The sequence below is a fragment of the Myotis nattereri genome (assembly GCF_964212035.1).
Source record: "Myotis nattereri genome assembly, chromosome: 2".
In the NCBI taxonomy this organism is placed as follows: domain Eukaryota; kingdom Metazoa; phylum Chordata; class Mammalia; order Chiroptera; family Vespertilionidae; genus Myotis; species Myotis nattereri.
Window position 1 is genome coordinate 94,733,713 of NC_138076.1, and position 20,760 is coordinate 94,754,472.

The 20,760-nt window shown below is 38.9% G+C and overlaps 1 protein-coding gene across 4 annotated transcripts in view; it reads left to right on the forward strand.

Moving 5' to 3' along the window:
* Positions 1–20,760, forward strand: part of LRCH1 (leucine rich repeats and calponin homology domain containing 1) — a 259,404-nt gene that overhangs the window by 188,496 nt on the left and 50,148 nt on the right. For all 4 annotated transcript variants that reach the window (XM_081083014.1, XM_081083016.1, XM_081083013.1 and 1 more), the window contains exons 8-11: positions 2,208–2,313; positions 12,811–12,935; positions 17,440–17,507; positions 18,237–18,317. In XM_081083014.1, coding sequence (XP_080939140.1) covers positions 2,208–2,313; positions 12,811–12,935; positions 17,440–17,507; positions 18,237–18,317 — 380 coding nt within the window. The remainder of the gene's footprint in view (positions 1–2,207; positions 2,314–12,810; positions 12,936–17,439; positions 17,508–18,236; positions 18,318–20,760) is intronic.

Below are 20,760 nucleotides of genomic sequence, written 5' to 3' on the forward strand. Positions count from 1 at the left end.
ATTGCACAAAGAACTTCATTATCCTTCTGTTCTCACTTACTATAAGTAGGATGGTAATATCATTCTAAAAGAGGAAGTCAAGAGTTTATTCTCTCCTTTTTAACTAGATGTATATCTTTGGAATTTTGCTGAGTTTTTCGATGGGAGGAGGGTGGAAGGAAGAAGGATTACAGAGAAGATTATATTCAATAGAATAAGAAGCACAATTCTCACATGATAGCCTCATTACCTGAGGATACCTCCAACAAAATTTTGTTTTTTAGAATGATAAAAGTTCTGAATTAACCATTGTAGTCTTCTGTTTTCACTTTGTTTGGCAATATGTTACCATATATGGTCAGATGATCTTGCTCCCCATTTATATCTCATTGTGGGGTTCAAGGATCACACCTGGTTCCCTTTATTGCTATTGCCATTATCTGATTGCTTTAGCATTTGTCAGTAAAAAGTTAAAAACACATTTTTCTCAAGATAAACAAGCCAAAAAATTGGGATCTCATTGAACGTCAGTTTAATGAAGGAAATGCACATTTATTTTCTGCTAGTTTCTATACAATTTGTGTACATGTCCAAAAGTAAATGAACATTGTACTCTGAAAGTCATAGCCTCAGAAATTTAGTAGCAAGCCAAAATCAGCTGAAGTGAGGTTCCTGGTCCTTGTGATTTGGAAAACTTCACTAGGTAATAACACTGAGGTAGAGACATCTATACTAATAAAAGCCTAGGTGGCCCTCACGCCCTCGTGCAACGCCCCCACGTCATCACAAGATGGCTTCCCCATGTCATCACAAGATGGCCATCAGAAGATGGCCGGCAGAGGAGAGCAGTTGTGGGTGAACGGGCCAGCAGTGGAGGGCAGTTGGGGGCAATCGGGCCTGCAGGGGAGGGCAGTTGTGGGCGACTGGGCTGGCAGGGGAGGGCAGTTGGGGGTGACCAGGCTGGCAGGGGAGGGCAGTTGGGGGCAATCGGGCCTGCAGGGGAGGGCAATTGGGGGTCATCGGGCCCACAGGGGAGGGCAGTTGGGGGCCATCGGGTCATCAGGGGAGGGCAGTTGGGGGCCATTGGGCTGGCAAGGGAGGACAATTGGGGGCCATCAGGCTGGCAGGGGAGGGCAGTTGGGGGCGATTGGGCCATCAGAGGAACAGGCACCAATCAGGCCTGCAGGGGAGCAGTTAGGCGGGTATCAGGCTAGTAGGCAGAAGCGGTTAAGGGCAATCAGGCAGGCAAGTGGTTAGGAGTCAGCAGTCCCAGATTGTGAGAGGGATGTCCCTCCGGGGATAGGGCCTAAACCGGCAGTCAGACATCCCCCAAGGGGTCCCAGATTGGAGAGGGTGCAGGCTGGGCTGAGGGACCAGGCCTCTAGTAGGAAGATAAATGAGGCTCCATATTTTATTTGTAATAGAATCAGACATTTTCTGAGTAAACTTCATCAACTGGTATGGGAAACAATACTCCCACAGAAAACTTACTCCAATTACCAAATTGCAGTGTTACTCCAAAAATTGCACAAAATCATTTAGCATTTTTATATGTTTAATGTAGCAGCCTCATCCTAAAACAGGGAAATAAACTGAAACTTAATTTATAAAGCACGTAAAGTGCACTGTAAATAAATGAGATATTGTCACAGAGGTTGACTGTCTGCTTTCTGTGACAAGCCACATGAAATCTTAATGGAGTTTTGGTAAATTAGTGTTGTCATAGTTCACAGTAATGTCACTGTTAAAATGGTTGATTCGATGTAGGACTCCTGTGGTGACATATTTGCAAGTATTCCTTTGTTCTGTCAGGTGTTGCACAGTCCTTCTTAGTACCCTGACTATGGCTCTTAGGTTAGCAAATATCGCCAGGCACCTGGTCAAATTTCAGCTCAAAACATGTACAGAGAAGTATATGAGTGTTAGCTCAATAAATTTGACACAGTGAACCATATTACCAGCTCCCAGTTCAAGAAACGGGACTTTACCAGGACCCCCGAAAGCCCCACTCATGTGCCCACCCACTCACCCAAGAGCAGCCACTATCCCGACTTCAATACCATGGATTAGTTTTGCCTCTTTTTAAACTTATGTAAATGAATTGTCCTTTGTATCTGGTGTCTTTTACTCAATATTAAAAACACTTTTGTTTTTTTTTAACCATATAGCAGTCTCTTAATCTACATGCTAACACTTCTTGAATGAAGCAGTGCCTTGTTTCTTTCTAGCCTTCTGATGAAGACACTGTTAGCCTTAATGTTCCAATGTCAAATATCATGGAAGAAGAACAGATCATCAAGGAGGACTCATGTCATCACCTTAGTCCCATAAAAGGTCTGAGAATGAAAGATGGGGAGAAAGTGCTTGTTTGTTTAAGTTTAAAATGCTGTGTTTACAATATGCACACACATGGCAATAATAATAGTTAACTTTTATTGCACATTTCCTATGCACCAGGTACTGTGCTAATCTGTGAAGATGATCTCATTGAAACTTCAAAACTCTAAAGTGGATACTCCTAATTATCTCAATTTCATAGAGGAAACTGAGGCTCAGAGAGTTTAAGTAATGTGCCAGTGGTCATGCAGCTAGTAAATAGTGAAGCTGTTCTCATTCTGAAGATTTATATGGATTCTTTAAATTAATTATTTGAAAGAAAATAAATGTAGATATATTACTTAGGATAACTCTATTGTAATACATAAAATCCCCAAATCTCATTGGTTTAACACAATCCAAATTAAGTTCAAATAGGAGTTGTGATTGACAGGCAACTTCCCTCCAAGTGGTGATTCAAGGACCCAAGCTTCTTTCATGCTGAGATTTCACTCTCTTTAACATAAGACTTCCAAAGTTTCTGAATCATTCTGTTTCAAAACAGAAGGGGGAGCACATGGAGATTTGCTCATAGGAAGTTTTTATGGACTGGGCCTAGTGGAAGCATCCAGCACTTATACCCTAGTCTTGGTTGTGTGGCTACAGCTAACTACACGTGAGGGTTGGAGATGTAGTTGAGTTGTATCCCCCAGCTTGACTTTGGACAAGTTAATGGACCTTAATCCTCTCACCTGTAAGTGATTAGATGATTAGATTAGGTAATCTTTAACTGCTACTATAGCTTTAAAATTCTATGGTCCTTTGATAATATCAAATGATGTCCTGCATACTTTCAAAATACTAGTAATATATTTCATATCTTACTGGTGTGTTTCACACAGTGAACCATATTACCAGCTCCCAGTTCAAGAAACAGGACTTTACCAGGACCCCAGAAAGCCCCACTCATGAAGCCCTCGTTTGATTATGGCAGTATTTAGGCTGCTCCTGTTTATTCAGTGATTTTTAAAGAAAATACTAAAATTTAGTGTTTACTAATTTGTGACAGAGACTATTTCATGATGTATGACTAGTATAGAATTAAATTAATATGCAGATTATTTACCTAATAGTTTGAATATGCTTTCTTTAGTGACGGGTGAGCCATTTAAACTTACTCAAACTTTAATGTTTGCTTTCACTTTTTACATTTAGGTTTTTAAGTGAGGACTTAAGTTTAGCATTTATTGATCTGAGATAATGATTGGAACCATATATTGTCCAAAACTATAACTGTAAACTTTATGCAAAAATATAACTGCCACTTCATTGATTTAGATAAGTTTTATTACATTATGCAGTATAGCAGATAGTGTTTCAGGCAAATTTAAAAATATATATATATAATTTGTTGGCAGTGAGTTTTTCCCATCTGTTGTAGAAGTGAGTATTCTGCTGGCCAGTTGTCCTTCATGGTGGTCCTACCTGGTCCTTTTTAGTCTTCAGATCAGAGAGAAAACATTGGTGCTCCTTTTGCCTCCCCTTCACCCTCTGGATTGCAGAGTGGAACACAGCCTAGTTGGATGTGCTCTGAGAGTGCTTTCCTCCCTATGTGGCCCTTGCCATAGTCACATATTTTGTTGTTAGGATGTTAGGTTCTTGTTTTAGTTTATTCCCACACTCTTCCTTGAGATTGTTTGCTACTTAAGGACCATGAGTCAGGTTTGACTAGCTTTTAAATTCCTACAATGTTTAGCATACCTGACATTTAGTAGTTGCTCAGTAAGTATTTGATGAATTTTGAATTTGAAATATTTACTCATCACAAATGACTTAGAACACAAAAGCTCTCTTATACTTTCTTTTCTTTGTTCCTTAAAAACATAAGACATGCCTGGCCAGCGTGGCTCGGTGGTTGAGCGTCAACCTATGAACTAGGCAGTCAGGGTTCGATTCCCAGTCAGCACATGCCCAGGGTTGGGGCCTCGATCCCCAATGAGGGGCATGCAAGAGGCAGCCAATCAGTAATTCTCTCTCATCATTGATGTTTCTGTCTTTCTCTCCCTCTCCCTTCCTCTCTGAAATCAATAAAAATCTATTTAAAAAATAGAAAAAAGAAAAACGTAAGATGTGAGCAGAGCAGATTTTTGTGGATGACCTGCTGCTCTCCCACACTGCCAGCATTATTAGAATAAATACTCATATATGATTTTTTTAAAAGCCTAAGATGGAATTTGATTTTTAAAAAAATAAATCATTATGTTGAAAATATTACAAATCCCACCCCCCATTTCCTCCCTCTAACCCACCGCTGTCCCAGGCCTTCACAACCGTATTGTCTATGTCCATGGGTTATGCATATACGCATACAAGGTCTTTGGTTGATTACCCCCCACCCAACCACATGCCCTGCCTTCCTGCCCAGAATCCACACTCTGTTCCATGCTTCCATGTCTCTGGATCCACTCCATTCATCAGTTTATGTTGTGTCATGTATCCCTCACATGAGTTAGATCATGTAATACTTGTCTTTCTCTGACTGACTTATTTTGCTTAGCATGATACTCTCCAGGTCCCTCCATGCTGTCTCAAAGGGTAAGAGATTCTTCTTTTTACTGCTGCATAGAATTCCATGGTATAAATGTACCACAGCTTTTTTATCCACTCATCTCCTGATGGGCACTTGGGCTGTTTCCAGATCTTAGCTATTATAAATTTTGCTGCTATGAACATAGGAGTGCATGCATTCTTTCTGATTGATGTTTCAGGTTTCTTAGGATATATTCTTAGAAGTGGGATCACTGGGTCAAATGGCAGTTCCATATTTAATTTTTGTGGAAGCTACATACTGTTTTCCATAATGGCTGCACTAGTCTGCATTCTTACCAGCAATGTACTAGGGTTCCCTTTTCTCCACATCCTCGCCAGCACTTGTCATTAGTTGATTTGTAGATGGTAGCCATTCTGACAGGTGTGAAGTGATACCTCATTATTGTTTTAATTTGCATCTCTTTGATGATCAATGACTTTGAGCATTTTTTCATGACTCTTGGCCATCTGTATGTCCACTTTGGAGAAGTGTCTATTCACGTCTTAGGCCATTTTTTAATTGAATTTTTTGTCTTCCTTTTGCTAAGTTCTATGACTTCCTTATATATTTTGGATATTAACCCTTTATCAGATGTATCATTGCCAAATATGTTCTCCCATACAGTGTGCTCCCTTTTCGTTTTGTTGATGATATATTTTGCTGAGCAGAAGCTTTTTATTTTGATGTAGTCCCATTTGTTTATTTTCTCCTTAGTTTCCTTTGCCCCAGGACATAAATCCATAAACATATAGCGATGAGAGATGTCTGAGATTTTGCTGCCTATGGTTTCTTCTAGCATTTTTATGGTTTCACCACTTACATTTAAGTCTTTTATCAATTTTGAGTATATTCTTATGTATGGTGTAAGTTGGTGGTCTAGTTTCACTTTTTTTTAAATTAAATCTTTATTGTTCAGATTATTACAGTTGTTCCTCTTTTTTCCCCCCATAGCTCCCCTCCACCCAGTCCCCACCCCACCCTCTGCCCTCACCCCCCCCCCACACTGTCCTCATCCATAGGTGCACGATTTTTGTCCAGTCTCTTCCCGCATCCCCCTCACCCCTTACCCCCCCCCCCAAGAATAGTCAGTCCACTCCCTTTCTATGCCCCTGATTCTATTATAATCACCAGTTTATTCTGTTCATCAGATTATTTATTCACTTGATTTTTAGATTCACTTGTTGATAGGTGTGTATTTGTTGTTCATAATTTGTAGCTTTACCTTCTTCTTCTTCCTCCTCTTCTTAAAGGATACCTTTCAGCATTTCATATAATACTGGTTTGGTGGTGATGAACTCCTTTAGCTTTTCCTTATCTGTGAAGCTGTATCTGACCTTCAATTCTGAATGATAGCTTTAATGGATAAAGTAATCTTGGTTGTAGGTTCTTGGTATTCATCACTTTGAATATTTCTTGCCACTCCCTTCTGGCCTGCAAAGTTTCTGTTGAGAAATCAGCTGACAGTCATATGGGTACTCCCTTGTAGGTAACTGACTGTCTTTCTCTTGCTGCTTTTAAGATTCTCTCTTTGTCTTTTGCTCTTGGCATTTTAATTATGATGTGTCTTGGTGTGGTCCGCTTTGGATTCCTTTTGTTTGGGGTTCTCTGCGCTTCCTGGACTTGTAAGTCTATTTCTTTGACCAGGTAGGGGAAGTTTTCTGTCATTATTTCTTTAAATAGGTTTCCAATATCTTGCTTTCTCTCTTCTTCTGGCACCCCGAATTATAATTCAGATGTTGGTACGCTTGAAGCTGTCCCAGAGGCTCCTTACACTATCTTCGTATTTTTGGATTCTTTTTTCATTTTGCTTTTCCGGTTGGGTGTTTTTTGCTTCTTCGTATTTCAAATTGTTGACTTGATTCTTGCGATCCTCTAGTCTGCTGTTGGAACTCTGCATAATATCCTTTATTTCAGTTAGTGTATACTTAATTTCTAGTTGGTCCTTTTTTATAACTTCGAGGGTCTCACTAGATTTCTTGAGGGTCTCACTAAATTTATCGGCGGTTTCTAGAAAATTCTTGAAAAAGCTTGTAAGTTTGGTTTTGAACTCCATATCCAGTAGTTTGCTTTCCTCCATTTCTGTCATTTGTGATCTGTTTCTTTGTCTTCGCATTTTGGCTGCTTCCCTGTGTTGATAGAGTGGCTTTTTGTGCTAGGTGTCCTATAGGGCCCAGTGGCTCAGCCTCCCCAGTTACCTGAGGTAGACAATCTTGGTGCACCCCTCTGTGGGCTTTGTGCACAGTCTTGTTGTAGTTAAGCCTTGATTGTTGTAGGTATCACTGGGAGGAATTGACCTCCAGGCCAATTGACTGTGAGAATCAGCTGTGTCTACAGTGGGAGAACTTTTGTGCTGGAGACACACTTCTGGGGCAAGACTTGCTTCAGTGGGGCTTTGGTGCTCACTGAGTCTGCGCCCTAAGTGTGTCCCTTATGGATCTGAGGAGTTGTAATTGGATGGTCCCACTCTGACCACTGGGTACACTGGCTCTTGGATCTAAGGAGGTGCTAAATTTAGCCTCTGCCTGAGGCTACCCAGCAGGAGCTACGAAGAGATTTGCAGATTCCCCTTCCTTGTTTGGGTTTGGAGGTACCCAAATGAGGCCCAGCTGTGAAACAATGCAAGCTGCTGTGATGCCTTGGGCCTTCTATTGGAAGTTCTGGGTCTGTCAGGCCCAGCTGCAGTTTGTTAGGTAATTTTCAGATTGCAAAGGGCCAGGGCATTCATATGCAAAAGTTTCTGCCGCAGATTGGGTGGGTCAGGGGTCTCAGGGAATCAACAGGGTTGAGCAAGCAGCTATGGCTGATCCTCAGCTCTGCCCTAAGGGGCCCCGGGTCTCAGTGTCCCGGTAATTGCTGCAAGCACCTTTGAGAGAAAGCTGCCCTCGAGTTCCGAGTTCTGCCCTCTGCCAGACAGTCCAGTTTCTCCCCGTATGAGTCTGAGTCCCCAGAGACACCCGGAACTGTAGTTCAGAGCAGTTGGGGGCTTGTGACTTCCTCCCGATTCAAAAAGACAGCCGTGTCCTCATTTGCCAGCCCTTGCTGCTTGCAACTCCATACCTCTGCACTTCCACGCCTCCTCTGAGTCTCAGTGTGCTTTTCTCTTTCCTTCTAGTTGTAGAATTTCCACTCAGCCAACCTTCCTGTGGTATTGGATGATGTCCGTTTTGTCTTTTAGTTGTATTTTTGAATTTGTTGTGGGAGGCAGCAATTTCTGGTGTTTATCTATGCCGCCATCTTGGTTTCTCCTCTCTAGTTTCACTTTTTTACAATTTTCCCAACACCATTTATTGAAAAGACTGTCTTGATTCCATTGTATGCTCTTGCCTCCTTTGTCAAATATTAATTGACCATAATGGCTTGGGTCCATTTCTGGGATCTCTGTTCTTTTCCATTGATCTGTATGCCTGTTCTTATGCCAGTACTGGGCTGTTTTGATTATGGTGGCTCTGTAATATAAATTGAAATCTGGTATTGTGATCCCTCCAGCTTTGTTTGTCTTTCTCAAGATTGCTACGGCTTTTTGGGGTCTTTTTTGGTTCCATATTAATTTTTGGAATATTTGTTCTAAATCTATGAAATATGCTGTTGGTGTTTTAATAGTGATTGTATTGAATCTGTAGATTGCCTTGGGTAGTATGGATATTGTAATGATGTTGATTCTACCATTCCATGAACATGGTATATTCTTCCACTTATTTATATCTTCTATCTTTTTTTTTCAATGTCCTGTAGTTTTCCAAGTAGAAGTCTTTACCTCCTTGCTTAAATTTATTCCAAAGTATCTTAATATTTTTGTTGCAGTGGTAAATGGGATTGTTTGTTTAGGTTCTCTTTCTGAGAATTCATCTTTGGTGTATAAAAAAATCATTGATTTTTGGATGTTGATTTTGTATCCTGCTACATTGACAAATTCACTTATTAAATCTAGTAGTTTCTTAGTGGAGTTTTTAGAGTTTTCTATATACAATATCATGTCATCGGCAAATAATGAGAGTTTTACTTCTTCTTTTCCAATTTGGATGCCTTTTATTTCTTCTTCTTATCTGATTGCTGTTGCTAGTAGTTCCAGTACTTTGTTGAATAAGAGTGGTGAAAGCAGACATCCCTGTTTTGTTCCAATTTCTAGAGGAAATATTTTTAATTTTTGCCCATTGAGTATGTTCTCTGTTGGTTTGTCATATATGGCTTTTATCATGTTGAGATATGCTCCCTCAATTCCCACTTTGCTGAGAGTTTTTAATAAAAAAAAGGGTGTTGGATTTTGTTGAATGCTTTTTCTGCATCTATTGATGTGATCATGTGATTTTTATCTTTCAGTTTGTTTATGTGATGTGTCACATTTATTGATTTGCAAATATTATACCAGCTTTGCATTCCTTGAATAAATCCCACTAGGTCATGGTGTATGATCTCTTTAACATATTGCCGGATCCGATTTGCTAATGTTTTGTTGAGAATATTAGCATCTATGTTCATCAGGGATATTCGCTTGTAATTCTCTTTCTTTTTAGTGTTTTTATGTGGTTTTGGAATTAGAATAATGCTGGCCTCATAAAAAGAGCTTGGAAGTGTTCCCTCCTCTTGGATTTTTTGGAATAATTTGAGGAATATAGGTGTTAGTCCTTCTTTGAAAGTTTGGTAAAACTCCCCTGTAAAACCATGCAGACCTGGGCTTTTGTTTGCTGGGAGGTTTTTGTTTTTTTTATTACTGCTTCTATTTCATCAGTTGCTATTGGCTGATTTTGATTTTCGGATTCTTCCTGATTCAGTTTTGGGAGATTGTATTTTTCTAGGAATTTGTCTATTTCATCCACATTGTCCAACTTATTGGCATACAGTTGTTCATAGTATTTTCTTACAATCTTTTGTATTTCTGTGGTGTCAGTGGTTACTTCTTCATTTGTGTTTCTGATTTCATTTATTTGGGACTTCTGTCTTTGTTTCTTGATGAGTCTGGTTAATGGTTTGTCAATCTTGTTTATCTTTCAAAGAACCAGCTTTTGGTTTCATTGATTTTTCATATATTTTTTTAGTCTGTATGTCATTTATTTCTGCTATAATCTTTATTATTTCCTTGCTTCTACTTACTCTGGGCTTTTTTTTTTTTGTTATTGCTCTCTTTCTAGTTCTTTAAGTTGTAGGGTTAAATAGTTTATTGCTGATTTTTTTTTTTTTTTTTTTGAGGTTTGCCTATAGTGCTATGAACTTCACTTTCAGGACTGCTTTTGCTGTGTCCCAGAGGTTTTGGCTTGTTGTGTGTTCATTTTCATTTGTTTTTTAATTTCTTTCTTGACATGCTATTTAGCCTCCATGTGTTGTAATGTTTTGGGATGTTTTTACTGTAGTTGATTTCTAATTTCATCCCACTGTGATCTGAGAAGATGCTTGATTTGATTTCAATTTTCTTGAACTTGTATATACTTTTTTGTGTCCTAACATGTGGTCTATCTTTGTGAATGACCTATGTACATTTGAGAGGAATGTATATTCTGCAGCTTTGGGGTGAAATGTTCTATAAATGTCAATTAAATCCATCTGTTCCATTATGTCCTTCAGAGTCACTGTTTCCTTGTTGATTTTTTGCCTAGAAGTTCTATCCATTGAAGTCAGTGGGGTATTAAAGTCCCCTACTATGATTATATTATTGTCTATCTCTCCCTTAAAGTCCTCTAGAAGTTTTTAATGTATAGTTAGATGTTCGTATATTAGGTGCATCTATGTTTACTAGGGTTATATCCTCTTATTGGATTGATCCCTTTTGTATTATGTAGTGATTTTTGTTGTCTCTTGTGGTGACCTTTATTTTGAAGTCTATTTTGTCAGATAAGAATATTGCTACCCCAGCTTTTTTTCTTTTCCATTTGCATGGAAATGTTGTGCCCCATCCCTTCACTCTCATCCTATGTGAGTCTGTTCTTCTGCGGTGGGTCTCTTGTAGACAGCATATAGTTGTGTCATGTTTTCATATCCATTCAGTTATACTATGTCTTCTGATTGGAGATTTTATCCATTTACATTTAAGGTTATTATTGATAGGTACTTATTTATTGCCATTTTAATTCTGTATGCCTAGGTTTTTCTCTCTCTTCTGCTCATTACAGCAGTTTCTTTAGCATTTCTTATAATGCTGGCTTGGTGGTGATAAACTCCTTTAGCCTTTTTTTTTTTTTTTTTTTTTGTCCGGGAAGCTCTTTATTTCACTGTTTATTTTGAATGATAACCTTGCTGGATATAGTAATCTTGGTTTCAGATCCTTGCTTTCCATTACCTTTCGTACTTCATGCCATTCCCTATGTGAATATTGTTTAAGTTTCATATTGTCCCATAGATTCCTTAAGCTGCCTTCTGTTTTTAAATTGGTTTTTCTTTTTGGTTCTCTGGTTGAGTGATTTTTTTCTACCCTGTCTTCTTATTCACTGATCCAATCCTCAGCTTCCCCTATTCTGCTGTGTATTCCTTCCAATGTGTTCTTTATTTGTGCTATGTCATCCTTTATTTCTGTTTTCATAGTTACTATATCTTTTCTCATGCTGTTGAGCATCTTTACCATCATTATTCTGTACCCTTTTTCAGATAAGTTTCTTATCTCCATTTCATTTATCTCTTCTTCTGGAGAATTCTCTTTATCTTTCATTTGGGAGTTGTTTCTGTGTCTCCTCATTTTGGGTGCCTGTTTGGTTTTGTGACTATATATTAGGTAGATCTTCTATGCCTCTCTCATTCTTTAGTGCAGGACAGTGTCAAACACTGTTTTTGTGTAATGAGATCAGGCAAAGACTCAAAGCCCCCAGAGACTGCCTCTACTTGCAGTCTGATTTGATTTAGTCTTGAATAGCCCTCAGGCAATCATCCACAGTTGTGGCAAGAGTTTTTCCCAACTGGATGGTGCAATTGCTTCTACCTGGAGGCTAATTGTTATTCTCAGTCTCTTAATGGGCCTCAGAAACTCCACACCTTGGGGAAAGGATTTTTTTCCAATAGGGTGAGTCAACTGTCAACACCCCCCCCACCCCACCCCCACCCCCGCCGCCACACAGGCAAAACTGCCTAGATAGCAATTGTCTGAGTGAGAACGATGACCTCCACAGTGTGAGGAAATGACTCAGCACAGGAAACCAGGGTGTCTGTCTTCTGAGCTCTTACCCCAGAGCCCCCAAACATGGGTTCTGCTCACATAGCTCTAGTCCACTCCACCCTCCCTCTGCTGGAGCACAAGGTGAGTAGCTGCATAGGGAATTTTGTGTGTTGGTCCTTTAAGAGGGTGCCTGCATTTCCAGCCATCTCTCCCTGGCAGACAGCAACCCTGCTGCTTTTCACAATCAGATGTTATGTGGGCCGCTTTCTCAGTTCTGGTGCAGCCCAGATTGGAGATTAGACCCCAGAGTTCTCAATGGGAACCTCCCACAGCTGAGATATCTCTCTGGAACTTCAGCTGCTGCCTGTGGGAGCCTGGCCAGCCTTCTTGTGCCTCCACCCTCCTACCAGTCTCTATGCAGCCTCCACTTTCCATCCTTGTTTATCAGGGTTCTCTCCAGTGAGTCTTCCATTGATTAGTCTGGAAGTTTTTCTGTAATTTAGTTGTAAATACAGTTTGGTCCTGGTAGCGTGTTCATGCAGCATCCACTTACTCCTCCACCATTTTTAATCATACTCTTTTCTTTCAAAAGAAACAAAGCCATATAGAAGCTTTTAACTTTTAAGTTTAGTTTGTGGCTTTCTGTTTCTTTTGCTTTTCTTTCTCTTCTTTCTTCTTTTATCTTTTCCTTACATCATTCAGGGAAGAGAAAACTTGGGTCAGTCATATACCTCCTTAAAGGTAAGAGAGAAAATTGAAATGATTAGATGATACATTTCAGGGTAATCTGTACTTTGTTCATCAGTTTGTGAAATCAAGCTTTCTGTCTGTCTATTTTTTTTTCTAATAGGGGACTTTCGTCAGGAATTTCGATCAAAGCCTTCCCTTGGTCACCATGACAACTCTGGAGAAGAAAGAGACCAATTTACCCATGGAACAGATGTTCTCCACTCGGAATTTATAAATTATATTAAGGCAAGTTGAGGATCAACTAATTTTTTATTTATTTACTTCTGTTTGATTCAAGGTTACCAATGCATCACCTTAAATGTCATCTTACTGCTACCTTTATAACATCTTCTCAAAGCTCAGCATATTTTTCTTTTTTTGTAAAATTGATTGATTTTAGAGGGAGAAGATGAGAGAGAGAGAGACACCAATTTATTGTTCCGCTTGTTTATGCATTCATTGGTTGTTTTCTGCATTCCTGTAGTGTCCTGACTGAGAGTTGAGCCCTCAATCTTGTCACATTGGGATGCTCTAACCATCTGAGCTACCCCACCAGGGTCTCAGTATTGATTTTCTGACATTAGGAGCCAGTCCCTCCCATACATACCTTTTCATTTGTTGGCATATGTATATGGTTTTCTTTTGAATTCAGAAATTACTCATCTTGCCACTATTAAGTGCATTGTATCCATTAGCAAATATCTGAGTTACCCATTACCATTCAGTAAAAGGCAAACTAGACAAATTTCACATTCTCTTCAATGTATTCTAGGTGAATACTTTTCTTGGGAGTATGTCCACAGTATAAAGAGAAAAATGGAGACTTTCAGGATCTGGAAATGAATGTCTTCCCTTTTTGGGAGTTCACTCTGAGGACACTTGTTCAAGAACCGTTGTAGTTACAGTGAGGTGTTGAAAGGTTGGATGAAGTTGCTAAGCTTCATCATAGTGGCGGCAAAAAGAAGAGAGGAAAACTAGCCTCTTACTGAAGCTGGTAGTTAAGGTTTCACTTGGAGACATGATTAAGTGCCTTGGTATGTTTCTGCCAGTTTTTTTGGTTCAGGTTGTGGCACTGAAGAATGAAAGGATGATTCATTTGGTAAAATTCAGATTTGTTGTGGCTTCTGAGAGATAGTGGTCTTTGAGTTAATGTGCTAAAGCCAAGCATGGGTTCTCTAAGAGCAGATCCTTATTTCCTGAGAATTGTGTTAGGATGGCTGGAGTCTGTCTAAACTAATGTCTGTGGCCATCACCTCCAAGGGAACTGTGAGGAAAATTGTGAATTTACACCGTATAGTAAGTACCCTGGTGTACTCAAGAGGTCTTTATGCTCTCAAGACAAAAATAAAGAACCTGCCATAGTACTTACATTTGTAGAAACTAAGATGATTTTAAGAAGTTATATACAGGCATACCTCAGAGATATTGTGGGTTTGGTTCCAGACCACTGCAATAAAGCAAATAATTCAATAAAGTGAGTCACATGAATTTTGTGGTTTTCTAGTGCATATAAAAAGTATGCTTACCCTATACTGTAGTCTATTAAGTTTGCAATAGCATTGTTTTGAAAAAAATGTATATACATTAATTTAAAAATACATTATTGCTAAAAAGTTGTAACCATCACCTGAGCCTTCAGTATGTCATAATCTTTTTCCTAGTGGAGAGTCTTATCTTCGATTTGTTAAAAAAAATCCAATATTTGCAAAGTTCAATACAGTGACATGCAGTGAAATGAGGTATGCCGGTAGAAGGATGAAACACAGAAATACTTAACTCTTTATATCTAAACCATCACTTGTTGTTTCAAAATATCTCACAGCCACTGCCTCATTTGTGCCCTCTACCTCTATTGATGTTGCTTTAGTTAAGTTTTATCATTTCTAATTCTGATGACTGCAAGAGTCCCACCTACCCAAACTTCTCACTCAACGTCCTGCCTCCTGCATGCACATACGTTTGCGCACACACTTGTTCTGCCACCAGCCATTCTCCTACAGTGCAAATCTAATGATATTGCTCTGAGGCCAGTAGTTTTCACAAGGTTCTCCCAGATTTGACCCATATCTATTAGCTCTGGAATTAGCCTGTCATAAAATATGGAAAAGTGGGCTTTCATCTTTATCTTATGAAGAGTTTATCTTAAGTTGAAAATCTAAAGTAAAAATGGAAACCCTAAAGGAAAACAATCAAAGCAGTTAATAAAATAAAGCATTTTGTTTCACAAAAGTAAATTTCCCTAGATTCAGAGATTTTAGGAAGCAAAGGGCTTTGCGGAAATGGCTGCTCTACAGAATGGACCCTGAGGGTAGAGTCTAGGCGAGTAAATAGGGATGTAGAAACCTATTCTGCAAATGTCCGCTCCTGCAAGAGGCTTCTCTTGGAAACGTGAGCAAAGAACTACTACTAGTAAAATAAAACTAAATCTACAATGAAAAGTCATACATTGAAAACCAGCCCTCTTTCAGCCTTGACTTGCATCCCTTTAAAAACCTGTGAGAGTGTACATGACAGCCAACAATGTGCCGACCACTCAGTCCTTGAGGAGCCAGAGTTGTGTTTTATATAACCCTGTTTCCTCTCCTTCACTGAATTAGCATCTTTTGTTCTTGTAACTACAGTTGATCCTTATTATTCTCGGTAGCTTTGTTGTATAAAGTCACCTCAAACACTGAATTATCAAATACTGAGCCATTGCTCCAAAGTATAAATACAGGGTTAGGTTCCCTGTCAAATGTTCAATACATAACCTCGCTTATTGTGTTTAATGGATTTTATTGTATTTATGTGTGTTTCTATTTAAAAACACTTTATTTAATAAGTTTTGTTGATTAATTAACATTGAACTTGCAGCCCACACCACCAACTCATGGCTAAATGAAGTTTGTCTAACATGTTTTCTCTGTTAAAGGACATCACAGCCTATTTGTGCTTAGGAACATTAGACCACACTTCAGCAACTTGCTTGGGGGCATTGTATACAGTGAAATCACCCCCAAAAAAGCACAAAAATGTGAAAATGTTGCACAAACTATACTCTAAAGGACACTTGTTTACACTATGACACCTGAAACAAGAAGGTGGAGGGTTTCCTTGCTCATTGTCAGCTGGAACTGTGCATGTCGGGAACTCAGGATTTTTCACAGTTCTCAGCATGCCTGCGAATAACTCTAGAGCACCACGAGTATTGATTTCAGGGTTACAAGTAAATTTTATTGAGTAGGCAAATTTATAAATATGGAATTTGCAAATAATTAAGATCAACTATGTAACTGTCTAACTTAGCAAAAGAAACCCAGTAAGACCTATTTTGCATACTACAAGGAAAACCAATATTTCATACTATTGGCTACTTTTTATTATGAAACTTAAAATTAGAAGGAAATACCCATGGCTCTTGTAGTTGAAGCCCAATAAGAAAAGATATGAACATGTTTTCTCGGTCATGTATGGTAGTGTATTTTCTCCCATGAATTTCACTATCATTTGGATAGTGTGGCACAATAATTTATATGTTGACTTTATTATGCACTGAAAGTATAGTCAGTATAGAAAATGTCTGAGTATTTTTCAAGCCAGAGACTGGCATCAGGTGGCAAGCCACCTCTTTGGAAGAAGACTCGCTCTCAGTGACACATCTGGAGAATTGGCTGGGCCTGAGTTAACGACGTGTCAGAACCTTGAAGCAGGAAACAGTCCTTTTGGTTGTTGTTCCTCCCTTGTCAGAGAAACACACTCATTCAGGGTGGCTTCTGTTCTAGCTGTTGGCTGAGCAAGAGTAGCATTTCTCTGTGTCAGAGAAGAAAGTAGAAAGAAGCATCTGGAAGTTCCAACAGTGGGACACACCTTTCCAATACTCCCACCAATGTTTCTTTGAGAAAATAATCAGGGAGGTGGGGGGGGCAGAAATTTCAGTGAAATCTGGATGTTGCATATATGAAGCCTATTAGATGTCATTTGAGGCATTTTCTGTTGTTAAATATTTTATACATTATTTTTTCCGAAACACACACACACCTTTCTCCTCTTACAAATGCCAGAATGCATTCTCATGTGACTGACAAGCCCAACAGAAGAATCTTTGGACATCAGGAGGTGCTAAGACAGCAGTGAGGAATTATGTTTTAAATTTTTGACAGTAAGTTAACAAGTATTGTGGTCCTATTCTAGGTTTTCTTTTTTAAAATTTTATCTTTAATTATGGTAAAATAAATATAACATAAACTTATCATCCTAGACATTTTTTAAGTGTAAAATTCAGTGATGTTAAGCACATTCATGTTATTGTGCAGCCATCACCACCATCCATCTCCAGAACTCTTTTCATCTTGTAAAACTGAAACACTTCACCCATTAAATACTACCTCCCCAAACCTTCCCCTTCCCAAGCCACTGGCAATTGCCATTCTACTTTCTATCTTTATAAATTTGACTATTCTAGGTACCTCATAAAAGTGGAATCATATAGTATGTTTTTTGTGACTGACTTATTTCACTTAGCACAATGTCCTGAAGATTCCTCCGCTTTGTAGCAGGTCTCGGATTTCTTTCCTTTTTAAAGTTGAATGATGTTCCATTGTATGTATTGACCACATTTTGTTTATTCATTCATTCATTGAGGGACACTTGGGTTGTTTTCACATTTTGCCTATTGTGAATAGTACTGCCATGAACATGGGCTTGGTCAGGGTTTGATTGTTGACTCTTGATGGCCAGTGGCTATCAGAAAACCCATGTGTTCTTTCCACAGGATAGGGCAGAAGACTGTGAAGAACTGTTACGGATAGAAGAGGATATACACTGGCAGCCCGAGGGAATGTGAGTACCGAGGGCCTAGTTATGAGCCACTATCCTGTAAATTGCATGCTTTAAGCAGAATGGAAGCCCTGTCGTGATAAGAATTCTGGTCTGCTTTTCTTTGGGTAGCTGATTTTCTTACCCAAAGATATTGATAAGAAGTAGCCAGTTTTCCTCTGTCTAATGCTTATTGTCACAGTGTTAGGGCAATACAGTGCAAGGTCATACCTTTTTCTTGGCCCCAAGTTTTATCAGATTTGAGACTAGAGGTAGAAATGTGTGATTCAGAGAAATAGATAGGACTTCTAAAGTGAAGAATCTAGCTTCCTTCCATTTGTATGAAGGAGCTGACAGCTGGACCTAAAGTAGCCCTGGTCCCCTTTTTACCCAGGCTCTTCAGTTTTAAGAGCTGAGAAAATCCAGGCCCTGATCCTAAGTTTAATAATTGTAATAATTAGCATTTATTAAATACCACATGCCAGGCACTATCCTAAATACCTCACTTCACCGTTAGGTACCCCATTTCACCTTTACAACAATCCTATTAAGTTCTATTTGTTGTTCCCCATTTCACAGAGGACAAAACTGAGGCACAGAGAGATTATTTTGCCAAAGGTCACAGAGAGCCAGGTCAAAATCAGTTTTTATATGTTAGATGGATTTTTGTAATTTTGCTCTTAAGAACTTAGATGATATTCATATTCTGTGATGGTTTTCATTCTCATGCCTGGTTTCATGCTGCTGAACAAGTTCATCTAAAGACCAGGAAATTACTACAGCGATGATTGAACAGCTGAGAGAAGCAGTAGATTTGCTGCAAGATCCCAACAGGTATGCATGTCTTTCTTTGGCCCAGGCTTCATGTGCAAATAATACATACTAATTCATGGAACACATTATCTCACTTTATAAAGATAGTTATATTCACAGTATGGGCTCTGTCTAACCACTAATAAAGAAGCCATTCTAAGTGCTTGTTTTCCCAAGATCCATAAATAAGAGTCAAACTTCTATAGGGATTGAAACCAGTTCCCCCTTTCTCCACCCTTCAGTGAAATTTATTCACTCTTCCTGAAATTCATATGGGAATCTTTGGTATAATTCTTAGAAAACAGAAGTATGGCCTTAGCTGGTTTGGCTCAGTGGGTAGAGCATCGGCCTGCGGACCAAAGGGTCCCAGGTTCGATTCCGGTCAAGGGCACATACCTCAGTTGGAGGTTCCTCCCCACCATTGGCCCTGGTCAGGGCTCCTGCAGGAAGCAACCAATCAATGTGTTTCTCTCACATCGATATTTCTTTGTCTTTCCTTCTCTCTTGACCCTCTAAAAATTAATGGAAAAATGTCCATGAGTGAGGATTAAAAAAAGAGAGAGAAAACAGAAATATGGTAATTCCTGTTTATAAAACTACAAGGGAGATTTTCCAAAAAGGGAAGAATCATTATGCCAAGTAGCACTACCATATTTATTCGATCATGGCAAATATATGTTAAATAAATAATATATTTCTAAAGATTTGGGTTACCAGGTGATTTTTTTGAAGTTTTTTTTTAAAATATATTTTTATTGATTTCAGAGAGGAAGGGAGAGGGAGAGAGAGATAGAACCATCAATGATGAGAGAGAATCATTGATTGGCTGCCTCCTGCGCACCCCCAACTGGGGATCGAGCCCACAATCTGGGCATATGCCCTGACCGGGAATCGAACCGGTGACCTCTTGGTTCCTAGGTCGACACTCTAATGCTGAGCTACACCCGGCTGAGCTACAAGGTGATTTTTAAATTAGATTAGCTATTGTCAATAACTACTACATGCATTAGATTAATTTTTTGGTTACTTAGTTAAGGATAATGAAATTCCTATTGACAAAATATTTTTCAGTAAGACAATATACATGGTATCAGGTAATAACTACCTTATCATTAGAGAAATAGATCCAAAGCCTATTCCTGGTAAACTCTTCAGGGCTCCTGGGAATTTAAATATGAAAATGATGTGGTTTTGTAATGTGGTAAATGTGGAAATCACACCGTGCTGATTTCAGCTAGGTTCTGGGAACTTAGGAAAAGGTGGTTAGTGAGTGTACACCACCAGTGTTGTCAGGCCTTGAAAAAATAGTGATGGGTCAGATTGAGTATGACTGAAAATCTTTAGCTGTTGATTGAAAAGCATTTTGATTCTGCAGACATTAATTGAGTGCTTAGAGCATAGGGAGAACTACAGTGTGCATCTTGGGGGATATAAAGATGAACTTAAACTATAGTAGATGGAGATTGCCTTGAGTAGTTATTGTAAATGTAACTGATTAACTTGTTTAAAAATTGATAGAGTGTCACTTGACACCAGATGAAAAAAGGGAGCTGGCTAGACCAGTCTTCCTAAAAGTTTGGATATTAACCTTTAGTAACTAGCAATTTCAAGGAGAAAGCAACTTCTGGATTGAATTAAAAGCTTGGGCAAAGTTAAAGAGGTCAAAAAGAAAGGAGCAAGTTTAAAAACCTCAGGCAGGTAAGATGATCTCCACCCTGGCCATGCTTCAGTATCACTTGTGGAACTTTCAAAAGAGACACCCTTGACATTACTTGTGAGTTTGGGTTCTGGCCATTTCCACTTTATAAAAGTAATGCTGGTGCCTCTGATGTACAGCCAGCACTGAGAATCACCTGGGGGACATTTGGAGTGGGGCAGGGGTTGACTTTGAATGCTGTTGCGGAGCTGAGACTTTATTTTATTATGTGCAGGGAAGATAATGATGGATAAAAAATATGGTTATTCATGTTGCTAATTCTTTCTAATCATTGTTTCAGGCCTAGCTTTTTATTAAGTGCCTGATCAAGGCATGCTCTTTAGAGAACTGAGTTTCGTATCCTAAACTAAGGTAATTAGAAGGTAGGAAACGGACAAAAGAGCGTGTGTGTGTGTGTGTGTGTGTGTGTGTGTGTGTGTTGTGTGTTGCAAGTACTTACTTTTTAAGGTTGTGAGGACTTGAAGTAATATATAAACTATAAACTACTGGTGGGAAGGTAAATTGGCAAAACCATTCCAGAAGGCATCCTAGTAGTATGTAGTTGTGGTTTAAAAAATATAGAAACCATTTATTTAAAAGAATTCTAAAAAATTTATCCTAAGGGGCTAAAGGATTTGAGCAAAGATTGTGAGGGGGGAGGTATTTTAATAGCAAATATTTGGAAAAAAGGAAATATATTTTGGTTATTAATAAGGTGGGATATTATGTATCCAATAAAATGTTTATTAAAGTTTCCAGTATTAGAAT